Source organism: Psammomys obesus, unplaced genomic scaffold (genome assembly GCF_907164565.1).
Source record: "Psammomys obesus unplaced genomic scaffold, mPsaObe1.curated_primary_1811, whole genome shotgun sequence".
Lineage (NCBI taxonomy): Eukaryota > Metazoa > Chordata > Mammalia > Rodentia > Muridae > Psammomys > Psammomys obesus.
Genome location: NW_026596244.1, coordinates 10,137,103 through 10,148,892, shown reverse-complemented (window position 1 = coordinate 10,148,892; position 11,790 = coordinate 10,137,103). Strand labels below are relative to the sequence as shown.

At 42.9% G+C, this 11,790-nt stretch overlaps 1 protein-coding gene across 3 annotated transcripts in view; it reads right to left on the bottom strand.

Moving 5' to 3' along the window:
• Nucleotides 1-11,546, bottom strand: part of Ctso (cathepsin O) — a 22,331-nt gene extending 10,785 nt beyond the window's left edge. The window contains exons 1-5 of one of the 3 annotated variants that reach the window (XM_055596698.1): nucleotides 11,388-11,461; nucleotides 8,372-8,412; nucleotides 4,182-4,308; nucleotides 1,629-1,734; nucleotides 738-877 (exon numbers count right to left, since the gene is read on the bottom strand). In XM_055596698.1, the coding sequence (XP_055452673.1) occupies nucleotides 738-877; nucleotides 1,629-1,734; nucleotides 4,182-4,187 (252 nt within the window). In that variant the 5' untranslated portion in view covers nucleotides 4,188-4,308; nucleotides 8,372-8,412; nucleotides 11,388-11,461. Of the gene's footprint in view, nucleotides 1-737; nucleotides 878-1,628; nucleotides 1,735-4,181; nucleotides 4,309-8,371; nucleotides 8,413-11,387 lie in introns of all 3 variants that reach the window. The other 2 variants (XM_055596699.1, XM_055596697.1) reach the window with 2 other exon arrangements.
• Between the last annotated feature and the right edge of the window lie 244 nt (nucleotides 11,547-11,790).

Below are 11,790 nucleotides of genomic sequence, written 5' to 3'. Positions count from 1 at the left end.
ACAGAGAGGGAGGAAGATTTAGAAGCCCGGTTTGCTCGTAAGACCATGCACTACAAAGCTAGCACAGCAAAGTCTTGAGTGTCGTGAGGTGCTGCTCTAATCAGCAGCATGGTTTAAGAGGTGTTATTAGGGCTGAGTATTAGCTCCCACAGCACAGGAAAACGGTCACCAGCTGCAGATGAGCTGAATTCCAAATGTGAGAGATGAGAGGATGACTGGGGACAGCGCACCTGCAATGAGCGTTAGCTGAGCCACTGAGGCAGACCCACCCCTGGGGAACATGCAAATTCCTTCTGGGAAGGGTTGGATTCATGCATAACCCACTGCTTCCATGTTCCCCCACTGCTGTGCATCCTGTCTTCCCTTGAGGGCACACACCACCCAGCCCGTGTCATTAGAAGGGCAATAAGTGTAGCGTCCAGGTTACATAACTTGTGACAGATCAGCTCTGTCCGAAATATGACAGAGCTCACAGGATGAAGTGAAGGTTAACAATCCAGACACAGTGCGACCAGCCTCATCTCACTGTACAGTGCTCTTCACTTTTGAATCATGTACACAGCCGGTGATTGTATTTACCTGCCCCTGTTAGTCCACAGAATTCCTGGTTTGAATAGTGGTGTGGCTACCGGGACATATTCCTGAGGTACACATGTGCTAAGGGCAATGGTCATGGATGAGTGAGCCCACCAGGCAAGCCTGAAAGTCAGCAAAGAGCAAACAGATGCAGAGCTTACCATCTTCTGGTTCCTCACTTGATTTACAACATGCTTGTCCCTCCAGTCAAATCTCGACGGCAAAGACACATTGGGGATAGGGGTCTGTCCTTCCGCTGGGTATCTGGGAGACCGGGCAGGTTTGCTGCCTAAATACAGAGCTGAACAGAAAGGAGAAGACAGAAGGGAGAATGCATCACACTAAGAGAGCCTTTTTTTGGGGGGGGGGGCGGGGCGGGACAGATTGTCAAGCAAAAACAGTCACTACCTAGCCAACCTGTCATTCAAGATTTTTTTTCAGGCCTTTTCTGTAACATGAAATGCATCCTACTGCGAAGTATAAATGTAGATTTCTGCAGTAGGATTGGAGCTGATGCAACATGGCTTGCTTGATAGAATTAGGTTAGTGGTGAAAAATGTATATAATTGACATTTCTTTTTGTATTACCCCCGAAGCCATGACTATCCTGAACCGAAATGGTTCTAGAAAACTACCAGTGTAATGAGACAATTGTTGCTTACAGCTACAGGAATGTGCATATGAACACACTTAGTTCTTAAACAATGAGTAGCAGAGGGTAGACCTTAATTCGCTTCCCTTATGCTTAGCATATGGTACACACTTCAAATTTGGCATTTAAAAAACAGGAACCATTGCCGGGCAGTGGCAATCCACCCCTTTAATCCCAGCACTCAGGAGGCAGAGGCAGGCCCACCTCTGTGAGTCCAAGGCCAGTGTGGCCTACAGAGCTAGTTCCAAGACAGCCAAGGGTACACAAAGAAACTCTGTCTCAAAAAACAAAACAAAAACATCAACTATCATACAATTTACAAGATTTTTATTAAACCATTTCTTAATTAGACAAATAAGTTAAAACCAGGAGATTAATAAATAGTATTGCCAGACCTTACCTTTAAACTCTTCAGGAAACAAATAAGAAAACTGATTTATTCCATAGAACGCAGTAGAGTTTTCATGAGAAAAAGAGTTCAAGTATCGATGTCTATTAACACTTTCCTAAAATAATGAAAACAAACTTTATACATCCACTAAATTTCATATCTCTGCAGTCATAAATGTATAGCTAACTTTTTAAAACTTTTTTTGAGTGGAGAAATCAAACTTGATTTTCAGGCTGGAAAAAATATGCCTGATGCATTTGTAATTCTTCTTCCCGACAGGTGATGAGACTACTGCGTACATGTTTTGAAAAGTGTTGACAAGCACAGACACAGGCAACACACTGTGATTAAATAGTCATGCACATGAAATGTGTCTTCCACACAGTTCTTTTTCTCTGTGCAAAGTAACAAAGCTTGAAAAAAGGACTAAATATATATTTATTTGTATATATTCATTGTATATATTCATTCATTCATTTGAATGAAGAAGCACAGTTCTCTTAAAGCTGAATCCAAGTTCTTTTCATTTGGGACAAAAGGCTTTACAAAAGATGCAGTCCTAGCGGCTGCTCCAGAAGAAGACCTGGTTTCCCACCTAGTTGGAAGAAAAGACAATGTAAGCATAATTTATCTTCCATTTGCCTTTTCTATGAAGATGCTTAAATTTCCAACACTGGCTTGTCGTGCAGGCTACACGGAAATGCAGGGGACCAGTTTTCTCAATGCTAGCTTGTGTATATATTGACTTATGCACGTACTTGTGTTGTGTGTATGACTCAGAAACCAATAGGCAAAACCAGGGCTAGCATATCAGTCTGACCTGTCACTACGCCACCCGCACTGAAGACATGCCTGGAACACAATAGCTCCTCAACACTGTCTGCTTTTTAGTACTGATATATGTGTAATTTCCATATGGTCTCCTCTTAATAGCCTTCATCAGTATGTTTTTAGCAAAACCATGGCTGGGACATCACCGTCTTGCTTAATTCTTTCTTACTGAACATGACTAGAAGGACTGCTAGCCAGTGAATTTTAAAAGTTGAGTTTCGGGTACTTATTGTCGGCAAGCAATGCTTTGAATATAACCCACACATATCCCTCTAAAAATAGAACTAAACATAAAGTAATTTTTCACTACACAAATGACAACATAAGCCACAGAAGACTAACTACAAAAGAATTCACAGGAATCTTTCATAAGATGGTTTGGTCATTTTCCTAAACAGCAGAAGACAGGGCAGAAATGGAGAATGCAGGGTTTTTTTTAGCATTGTTGCAGCATGGGCACAATCATCCATGGGAACTGCCTCTGTGGGAGTTGAGATGCGGGTGGCTGAATTGTCAGGAACCCACAGCAGGCAGCGGCAGTTACCATGGTGGCAAAAGCCGGGGCCTAAGTGCTAAGGCTGGTGATGTAGGGCAGACACAAAGAATCTTCTGATGGAAAGTTATTAAATAATAGCCATCTGGTGACCTTGAAAACCTTCAACCATCTGTAGAGGAATTTTAATCCAGCAACATGGCTGCTCTGATCACATTCAGAGACCTTTCAGGTCTGTGTGACCCTGCTGGAATGCGGACCTGACATACACTTTTAATTGCTCTGGCTGGAATACAGACACTCCCTTAGCACACACCTTTAATCCTAAACAATGTAGGTAAGGTTAGTTTGTAGAAGGAAGGAGCCATGTTTGAAAGTGCTATCTAATTAAAAGGCAGACAAAGTGATGAGTCAGAAAGATTTGACAGGATATGATATGCCCAACTCTCAGGAGAACAGAGAGAAAAGAGAGGAGACTTAAGAGAGAATAGTTCAGAGAGAGACAGGGATGGTGGGGTGAGAGGGGAGGCAGTGTTCCTGGGATATTTTTTGAGAGACAGGTTGAAGAAAAAAAAAGCTAGATAGGCATGAAAAGATTATGACTACAGTGCTTCTTGCATAGAAAACTAACTATTTTGACAACTTTATGCCAACAAATTTTACAACTTGTATGATAACTGTTTAAGAAACAGATTACTGAACATGGAAGAAAAAAGGAAACTTGAATCTTCATCAACTCACAGCATTAAAACCGTAATAGGAAATGGCCCCAGAAGGAAAACTAATTACAGATGGCTTCAATAATGAATCGCAAACAATTAAGAAAGAACACTGTTTTTTTAGAAAACAAAGAGGAAGAATACATTGAAACTTAAAAAAATCTAGTGTTGCCTTGATTTTAAACCAGAAAAGGACATCTTAAGACAGCAGGACTATCCACGAGTAACTAACTCTTTTGACTACAAACATAAAATCCTTACTCAAATATTATCAATCCTGTAATGCTTCAAACAGACAACATGTTACGACTAAGTACCCTGATTAGACAGGAAAACATATCAACAAGATAATCATTTTAACAGAGTAAGGAAGTGAAAAGACAGGATGTTTTCCATAGGAATTTATGCGTGACCTGGGATCTATAGCATGCTTGTGATTTTTAAAGCTCAGTCTGTCTGGTTGTATAGTAAAAGTAATAAAGGAAAACAGTGTAAGATTGATCTATTTTAAATGCTCACAGACATAACTGTAAATGATCAGGTGACAAGTGACTTGTGTCTTGTGGGATGAGGTTCTCCCAGCAGCAGCTGCTGCCCTTGCGGGGCTTCTCTGAACAATGGTTACTTCCACTCCACCAGACACCACCTGCAAAGTTCCAGGTGTGTGTCAGTCTTATTATCAGCTCTGCAATTACTCCTGCCCTTTCATAGCTCTCTAGACTCATGCTGGGGACAGTCTACTTATTATTGCTGATGTCTTGAAAAGAACAAAATATTCTCTTTCACTTCCTCCTACCACTAATTTCACCTCCCCCCTTTTAACTCTAGCAACACTGAAAACTCCTCCGTAGCAGCTTCTGAAAAGTCACAATTCTCTCACTTCCCTGTGCATGCAAACATATACATACTTGACTTTGAAATAAACTGAAGTAACTATCTTAACATTGAAATGCAATCTAAAGGTACATACTCAACCTCTCTGTGCCCCACTTTCTTCATTGACAAACTTGGTTACTGGCAGAATACAGGGATTAATTATAATACTGTTGAGACTATATAATGCAATCACTGGCAGGGTGAGTGTCTAGTGAGACACCTACAAGCTTTATCGTCATTCTTAAACGCAGAACATTTGATTGTAGAAAACATCATGCCATGCTAAAGAAGGAGGACCTTCTTTCATGTGATGCCCCTGCACTCTGCCGAAGGTTTGGTTATGAGTCTCAGTATTTGGTTTGATACACTGCTGGGTAGACTCTTTCAGAGGCCCTCTGTGGTAGGCTCCTGTCCTATTACTTGTTTTCTCCTACTTCCAATGTCCATCCCATTTGTCTTTCTAAGTGAGGATTGATCATCTTACCCCGGGGAACCCCTGCTCGGATGTAGCCCATGGTAGCTCAGTAGCCAAGTGGGTTACCTAGTAAGGGGAACAGGGACTGTTTCTGACAAGTACTCAATGGCTAGCTCTTTGACACCCTCCCTCTGGAAGGAGGAGTAGCCTTGTTAGGCCACAGAGGAGGACATTGCAGCCAGTCCTGAAGAAAACTGATAAGCTAGGGTCAGATGGAAGGGGAGGAGGACCTCACCTATCAGTGGACTTAGAGAGGGGCTGGGAGATGAGAGAGGGTGGGGTTGGGAGGGAATGAAGGAGGGGACTACAGTTGGCATACAATGTTAATAAACTGTAACTAATATTAAAAAATAAAAATTTAATTAAAAAAAAAGAAAACATCCTGCCTTCACCTTACATGCGTTAAAATGCAATAATTATTTCTCATGGTACTAGAAAGGAAGACTCGCTATTGTAAAACAATCTGATACTGTTACTGTATTCATAGCAAAGCCAGGCCATCAGAACAGTCTACCTCAGAGCACTGCTTCTGCTATTAGAACTCAGTGCTAGTTTACCTAACATGAGGCTCACATGGTTTAAAATTCTATTTCACTTCTGGAGTTTTCTGTTCTTGGCAGTCATTCTACTTGTGGCCCTCAATTCTCACTGCTAAAGTGAATTTCTCACAGTCTGGGCTTGTCCCATTGCAGCAAAGCCTGTGTCTCAGGACAGACAGCAGGTGAAAGTCCAATTGGTGAGCTCTAACATGAAGCAGCAGAAGACTATGATGGTATGCAGGAACATGGTAACTATCTCTAAAGCTGCATGCAATGTTCAAATCAAAGATCTAAGCCTTTTAGACAGATCTTGGCAATGGGCAATCTGGGGCCTTATATATGCACAGCACATACCCTACCACTGAACTGCACGCACTCCAGCTCTTAGATATGAATTACAACTGCACTTATGAGGGGAAGACCTGAAGAAGAAATCAGACAGACCTTACATAAGGAAAAGAAGAGCCTTTGAACAGATACAATGGGAACAGAACTACTGGTACCTACTTTTGTTTTTAACTAACTGTGTTTAATTGACTGATGTACAGTGAGATATCAGATGCCTTAGTGGAAAAGAATTTAAGGATAAAAAATATGAGGAAAATTTCCAGTTATTATTAAAAAAAAAATAGGAGAAAACTTGCCTTTTGGTTATTGATAGGTACCACACATTTTTAAGGCTCTTAATTAACACTGAATCTTCAGAAACCCTAGAAAACCCTATCTTGTTACCCTTCCAATGGCCTCTGACAGCCAAGTTTCTTCTACACCGTCCAGCCGTTCATCCTTGCTTCCATATCCTGTATGCAGTCATGCACATATGTGTGTGTAGGCATGCATCTGTGTACATGTGCCAGCATGCTTGTATATATGTGTGCCTGCACGTGGATGCAGCATGCATATGTGCTGTCGATCACACCTCCAAACTAACGCTTAACTGTGTGATAATAGATGCAAACCCCTCCATATTCTAATTTGCCGCTTAACTGGCCTAGCTAGGTTGTTTAATTAATGCTTGGAAATGCTTCGAGTCCCACAATCAGAAAGAGAAGACAATGTTTACTGAAAGTCAGAAGCAGAGAGGGCTGTTTCCATCTGGTAGAGATTAAAGAGAAATCTGCAGATAAGAGGCCTGAACTGGTTTCAAGTGGAGATTAGGCTGAAGTTTGAAAATTCTTCAGAAACCAGAATTTTTCTGAGAAAACAGAAAGCCGCTCATTGGCTTTGAGCTATCTTGACTATACAAACCTTTCCAAACTATGGCAAACAAAGCAGTGGAAGCTTATTTTGTTTATGATAGTTGATGGTCACAGTGATTTTCATAAGTATCTAAAACTAGAAACTTGTGGGTGTTCGGAAGGCCCTCAATCTACCCCCTAAGGGAGAAGAGTCTGGGAAATCTTTCTTGCCAGTTGTTAATACAAAGAATAAATTAAATATATACATTTTTTTTTCCTTTGGTGTGTTCAGTAGAAAGTGGAGAAGGAAATGAATCCTGAGGACTTATTTGTCGGGCTTTCCGTTCTCTAAGGAGAATCTTCACAACTAACCCGAAGGACTGTTTTTCTTTGTAAGGATTTTCTTTACACTATTGGCTCTGCATGAAGTACTTGCCCACCTCATCTCTCCTCAGATTAATTAACCAGGGCATAAATGATTATGTGTTTTTCCTAAAGTCACACAGCTGGCACGTGATGTCTGGGAGCAGCCATTGCACCTGAAAGGCACAGGCCGCAGGGACATAGTCTTTGTGGGGCTTTGTGTCGACTTTATTAGCAGAGAAGGCCATGGAAATTGGGTCTCTTTCCCTGTTGCTATCTCAGCTTTCCTCTGTTCACTCTGGCTTGTTTGTTCCCATCAGTGTAAGCAGAGCTATTCCCTGTGATGATGCTCAGGCTTGCAGAACATGCCCTTTGTCCTTGTGCGTTTCAAATTCAGAGATGGGTTTTTCATTGTGTACCGAGGCTGATCTTGAACTCCATGACTCTCAGCCTGTCAATCGGCTAGGGCTGTGTGAACTCACCCCATTGCCCATCTTGTAAGGTCACTTCATTTTAGCATTCTGAGCTCACTGTTTGTTAAGCTTTTCTCTTATCAGTCCTCACTGACAGATCCTAAAGTGTGGTGTGCAACAAATCAGTTCCACGTATGCACATAAAATGTTCTCTCTGGAAGTGGGTTAGGTTTTAGCAGGTCTGGTAAATCTAAGCAGAAACAAATAAGTACAGATTATACTCAACATGGAATCATTGCTGGAAATTCTCTCCAGACTTGGGAACTGTAAACCTTAAGTCCAAGATTCCCAGCTGAGAATTATGTTATCCTTTTTTAGAATGGGGTAAGTTTTACATGTATTTTTATGAATTGAGATAATCTATTTTCTAGTGTACTGTAGTGTTCTCTCTACACACACACACACACACACACACACACACACACACACACTGTGCTATTTATTTTCAGACAGCGTACACCGCATAAACTTGTCTCAGATTCCCCAAGTGCTGCGAGCACTGGTGTGTCCCAGCACACGCAGCTTACATTTTGTCATGCTATGTGTAAGTGTGATATGACGTCTTGGAGGCCTCTACCTGCATCATTCTTCTTTGTCATTAAGGAAACCTATATCAAGTCCTAACACAGGATAAAACGACACACAAATTACTGGACAACTAAATGGTCAGAAAGATAAATGAACAAACATATTCTAATCCAAGGTTTTAGTTTTTTTTTCTAAATTTCCATTTAGACAATGTGTGCCTTAAGCTAAAAATCATCAGAAAATGTCTGGGGAAAGTGTCACTTAACCTCAAACTCACCTATTCATGACAGTTTTCAAGCAGCCACAGATGAAGGGTGTCTGGAAGAGATAATGCAGGTATATGTGGCTCACTCATCATAATCACTCATTTAAAACTGTTATAATTGCTGGGAGATGGTGGTGCATGCCTTTAATCCAAGCACTTGGGAGGCAGAGGCAGGTGGATATCTGTTTGAGGTCACCCTGGTCTACAGAGTGAGTTCCAAGACAGCCAGGGCTACACAGAGAAACCCTGTTTTGGGGGAAAAAAAAGGGTATAATAATCTAGTCATGTATCAGAGCTGGGACACACACAATTTAGTTAAGGTGCAGCATGAGCCATTACAGGGTTGAGGTGAGGCTCCTCACTTATGTAAAGCCACATGTTCGGTGGCTTGTCAAGACTATCCTGAAGGGAGCATGAAGACAACTTTCATTGGATCCAGCGCTGCACCTAGAGTCCCGGGCCTCCTCACGGGCTAAGACCGCAAACTGCTTTTGGTGAGTATTGGGGGGCAGTTCGAGCCCTGGTAGTTCCCCTCTGTTCCCAGCTGCAGAGAGACAAACAAGCGCAACCGCATAAGCATGGACCGAAGAAAACTCCAACGAAGGTACAAAAGGCGGGTCACGTGAGGAGCATCACCCAACGTCATACCAAGCCAAGAGAGGAAGCCGAGCGCACCCTGGAGGAGCCCTTCCTTTCCTTTCCTTCAGGACCCTATGAGACATCCCATAATAAAGAGGGAGGAGTCTTGCCTCATTGAATAATAATGTCAATGCTGAGTGGTAGGACTGCCATTTAGTTTTCAGTTAAGGGATATTCAGTGGAAATTAGAGTGTTTCGTTACTCAGTTTTACTTTATAACATACTGTAAAATTTTACTTCGTGATGAAACAAAGGACCTTCTTAGATTCTGTACACAATAAGCCCTCTACGAAAACAGAAGAGTGTCCATTTAACTAAGTCAACAGTTGAAACAACTTTGTGAAAATGAAGCTTTTTAGATTTATAAACTGAATTTCACTTATCATATATTTTAATCTATACTGTAAAGCCAGAAGAGTCCTTCTTAACACCCATGGTTACCAAAGAAACAAAGTTACAGCATCCAACTAGCTAGCTGATGTCATGCAGGGGCGTTCACAGTTTGTAACTATACTTTACCGATTAGATGTCCAGAGAGCTGGGCACCCATCTAATCAGGAAGGTAGCAGAGACTGCTTGGAAACTGTTTTGGTGTTTCTGTTTGCTTGTGTTTTGTTTTGCTTTTCCAAGACAGGACTTCTCTGTGTAGCCCTAGCTGTCCTGGACTCTCTTTGTAAACCAGGCTGGCCTTGAACTCACAGAGATCTGCCTACCACTGCCTCCCTGAGTACTGGGATTATAGGTATGTGGCCTGTTTTGGTGTTTTTAACCCAAAGTTTTTAAAATGTCCTAAGATTTGGAATGTTTTCTTCAACTTCCAACCTCCCCTTTCCCACATGGATCCTTGGTTGTATTTCTCTTCAAAAAAGTAGCATTTTCCTGATATTTGTCTCAGGTTACAGCCTCCTTAGGAGACAAATATGAATAGGCATGACAACGACAATTCATAAACACAGATTCTATTTTGTAATGTTTTATCTTTAACGGTAGTTGTTCAACTTGAGTGTCCATTTACTGGGGTTTGGAATCGCCATGGCAACAAACCTCTCACATATTACTGAGGGTGTTTATAGGTTAGGGTAACTTAGGAGGAGGACCGTCCTAACGTAGGAGGTACTGTATCATGTGCCGGGGCCGTATCATGTGCCGGGGTCCTGGCGCTGCTCTGCAGCGTCCATGTCTCTCCCTTCCTGGCTGCTGATGTCGTGTGCAGCTGCTCCACACACCCGCCACCCTGCCATCCCCACCACGATGGACTGTCCTCTGGAAGTGTGAGCAAAACAGCCTTCTTTCTTTAAGTTGCTTTTGTTGGGTTTTGGTTTCAGCAACCAGGAAAGAAATTACACACTTATATTGTTGGCCTCCAATACTCAAGGTTGAAGAAATAATCTATTTAGCCAACGAACACATTATCCACACCCAGGACACTGTTTAAGTCAAGGACAGGACTTGGTAACACACAGGCCAAGGACTTTCGTGAGGAGTAGACACTGCTTCTGAGTTTGGCAACAAGAAATGAACTCAAAAGTAACCAAAAAAAAAAAAAAAAAAAAAAAAGCACATATTTTTGGTTTGAGTAAAACACAAAGGTAGCTGGAGCCAAAGGTCTGACCTAACGCTGGAACTCTCCAGGCCATAGAGGACAAGCAGAAGAGGGCAGGGCAAAGGAGTCCCAGGGCAATTTCAGAAAACAACAACAGGAACTAAACGGGAAACACTAGGATAAACATCCGGTGAGCCACCTTACTGAATCCATACTGACTGATACAAAGCGCGAGTGACTTTTCTAATAAAAGTGTGATGGCATCTTTTCAGATTTAAAGATGTGTCAGCAGCAGCTACGGGAACCGAGGCCAACTGCGAGTCCACATCCAGTTTCCCTCGTTACCGGGAAAACAGCTAGTCAGTCCCGTTCAGAATTTTAAGGTTGGAGAAAAATTGAAGGATTATTATTGGAAAAAAAAAATTAGACAATCCGAATTAACGGCAATGAAATGTTTCTTTCTGGTCTACGTCAGTCTCCACCAAATCAGAAGGAACTTTACAGTAATGAGGAACAGAGTTCCAGGACAGGGAACTCTTTAACCCAGCCCAGCAGCCTCCTTGCATTTGAGCCCTCTCCTTGCATTTGAACCTGCAGTTACAGGAGAAGGGAGCCAGCGCCCTCTGCAGCCTTCTAAGCTACAGGTTTGTTGTGGGGAAGGAGGGTGCCGCTTCAGATCAGCTTTCTTTGCTTTGGACACGTCTTTTGGAGCTTTGGGGGCTCAGCTCATAAACCCCTGTCCTGGGGAAGCAAGGCTTTGGGGAGCAGCCCTTCTGAAAAAATGCGCGGTGGAGCATGGGTCCCTCCCTAGGAGTCCCGGGACAGGTAGAGGAGGGAGCTTGGTACCCGCAAGGCTGCCGTCTCCCGCTCGAGGCTCCAAGGCCAGGTCCGGGCAACCCCAAGGCCGAGACAGCAGCAGCAGCACAGCAGCAACGGCTTGGCCCACCGACGCTCCATCCCGGCGCCCGAGGCCCTCCGCACTCAGCCGGCTTTCTCTTTCGCTTCCTCGGCCCCGCCCGCCGCCGGAGCCCGGTGCACGCCCAGAGTAGGAAGCTGCTGGCTCCCTGCGGTTTTGTTTGGCGCTGGTGGCTGTAATCACTGACCTTGAGCTGTTATTGAGCGTCAGGGGTTTGCCTCTATCTATTAGGAAAGAGACCGAAGGATGATTTACACAGCAGCAGGAAGACACGAACTGTTGTGTCTCCTGCCACCTGAGATCCATTATTTTTCTTCCTGTTGTTTCAAATCG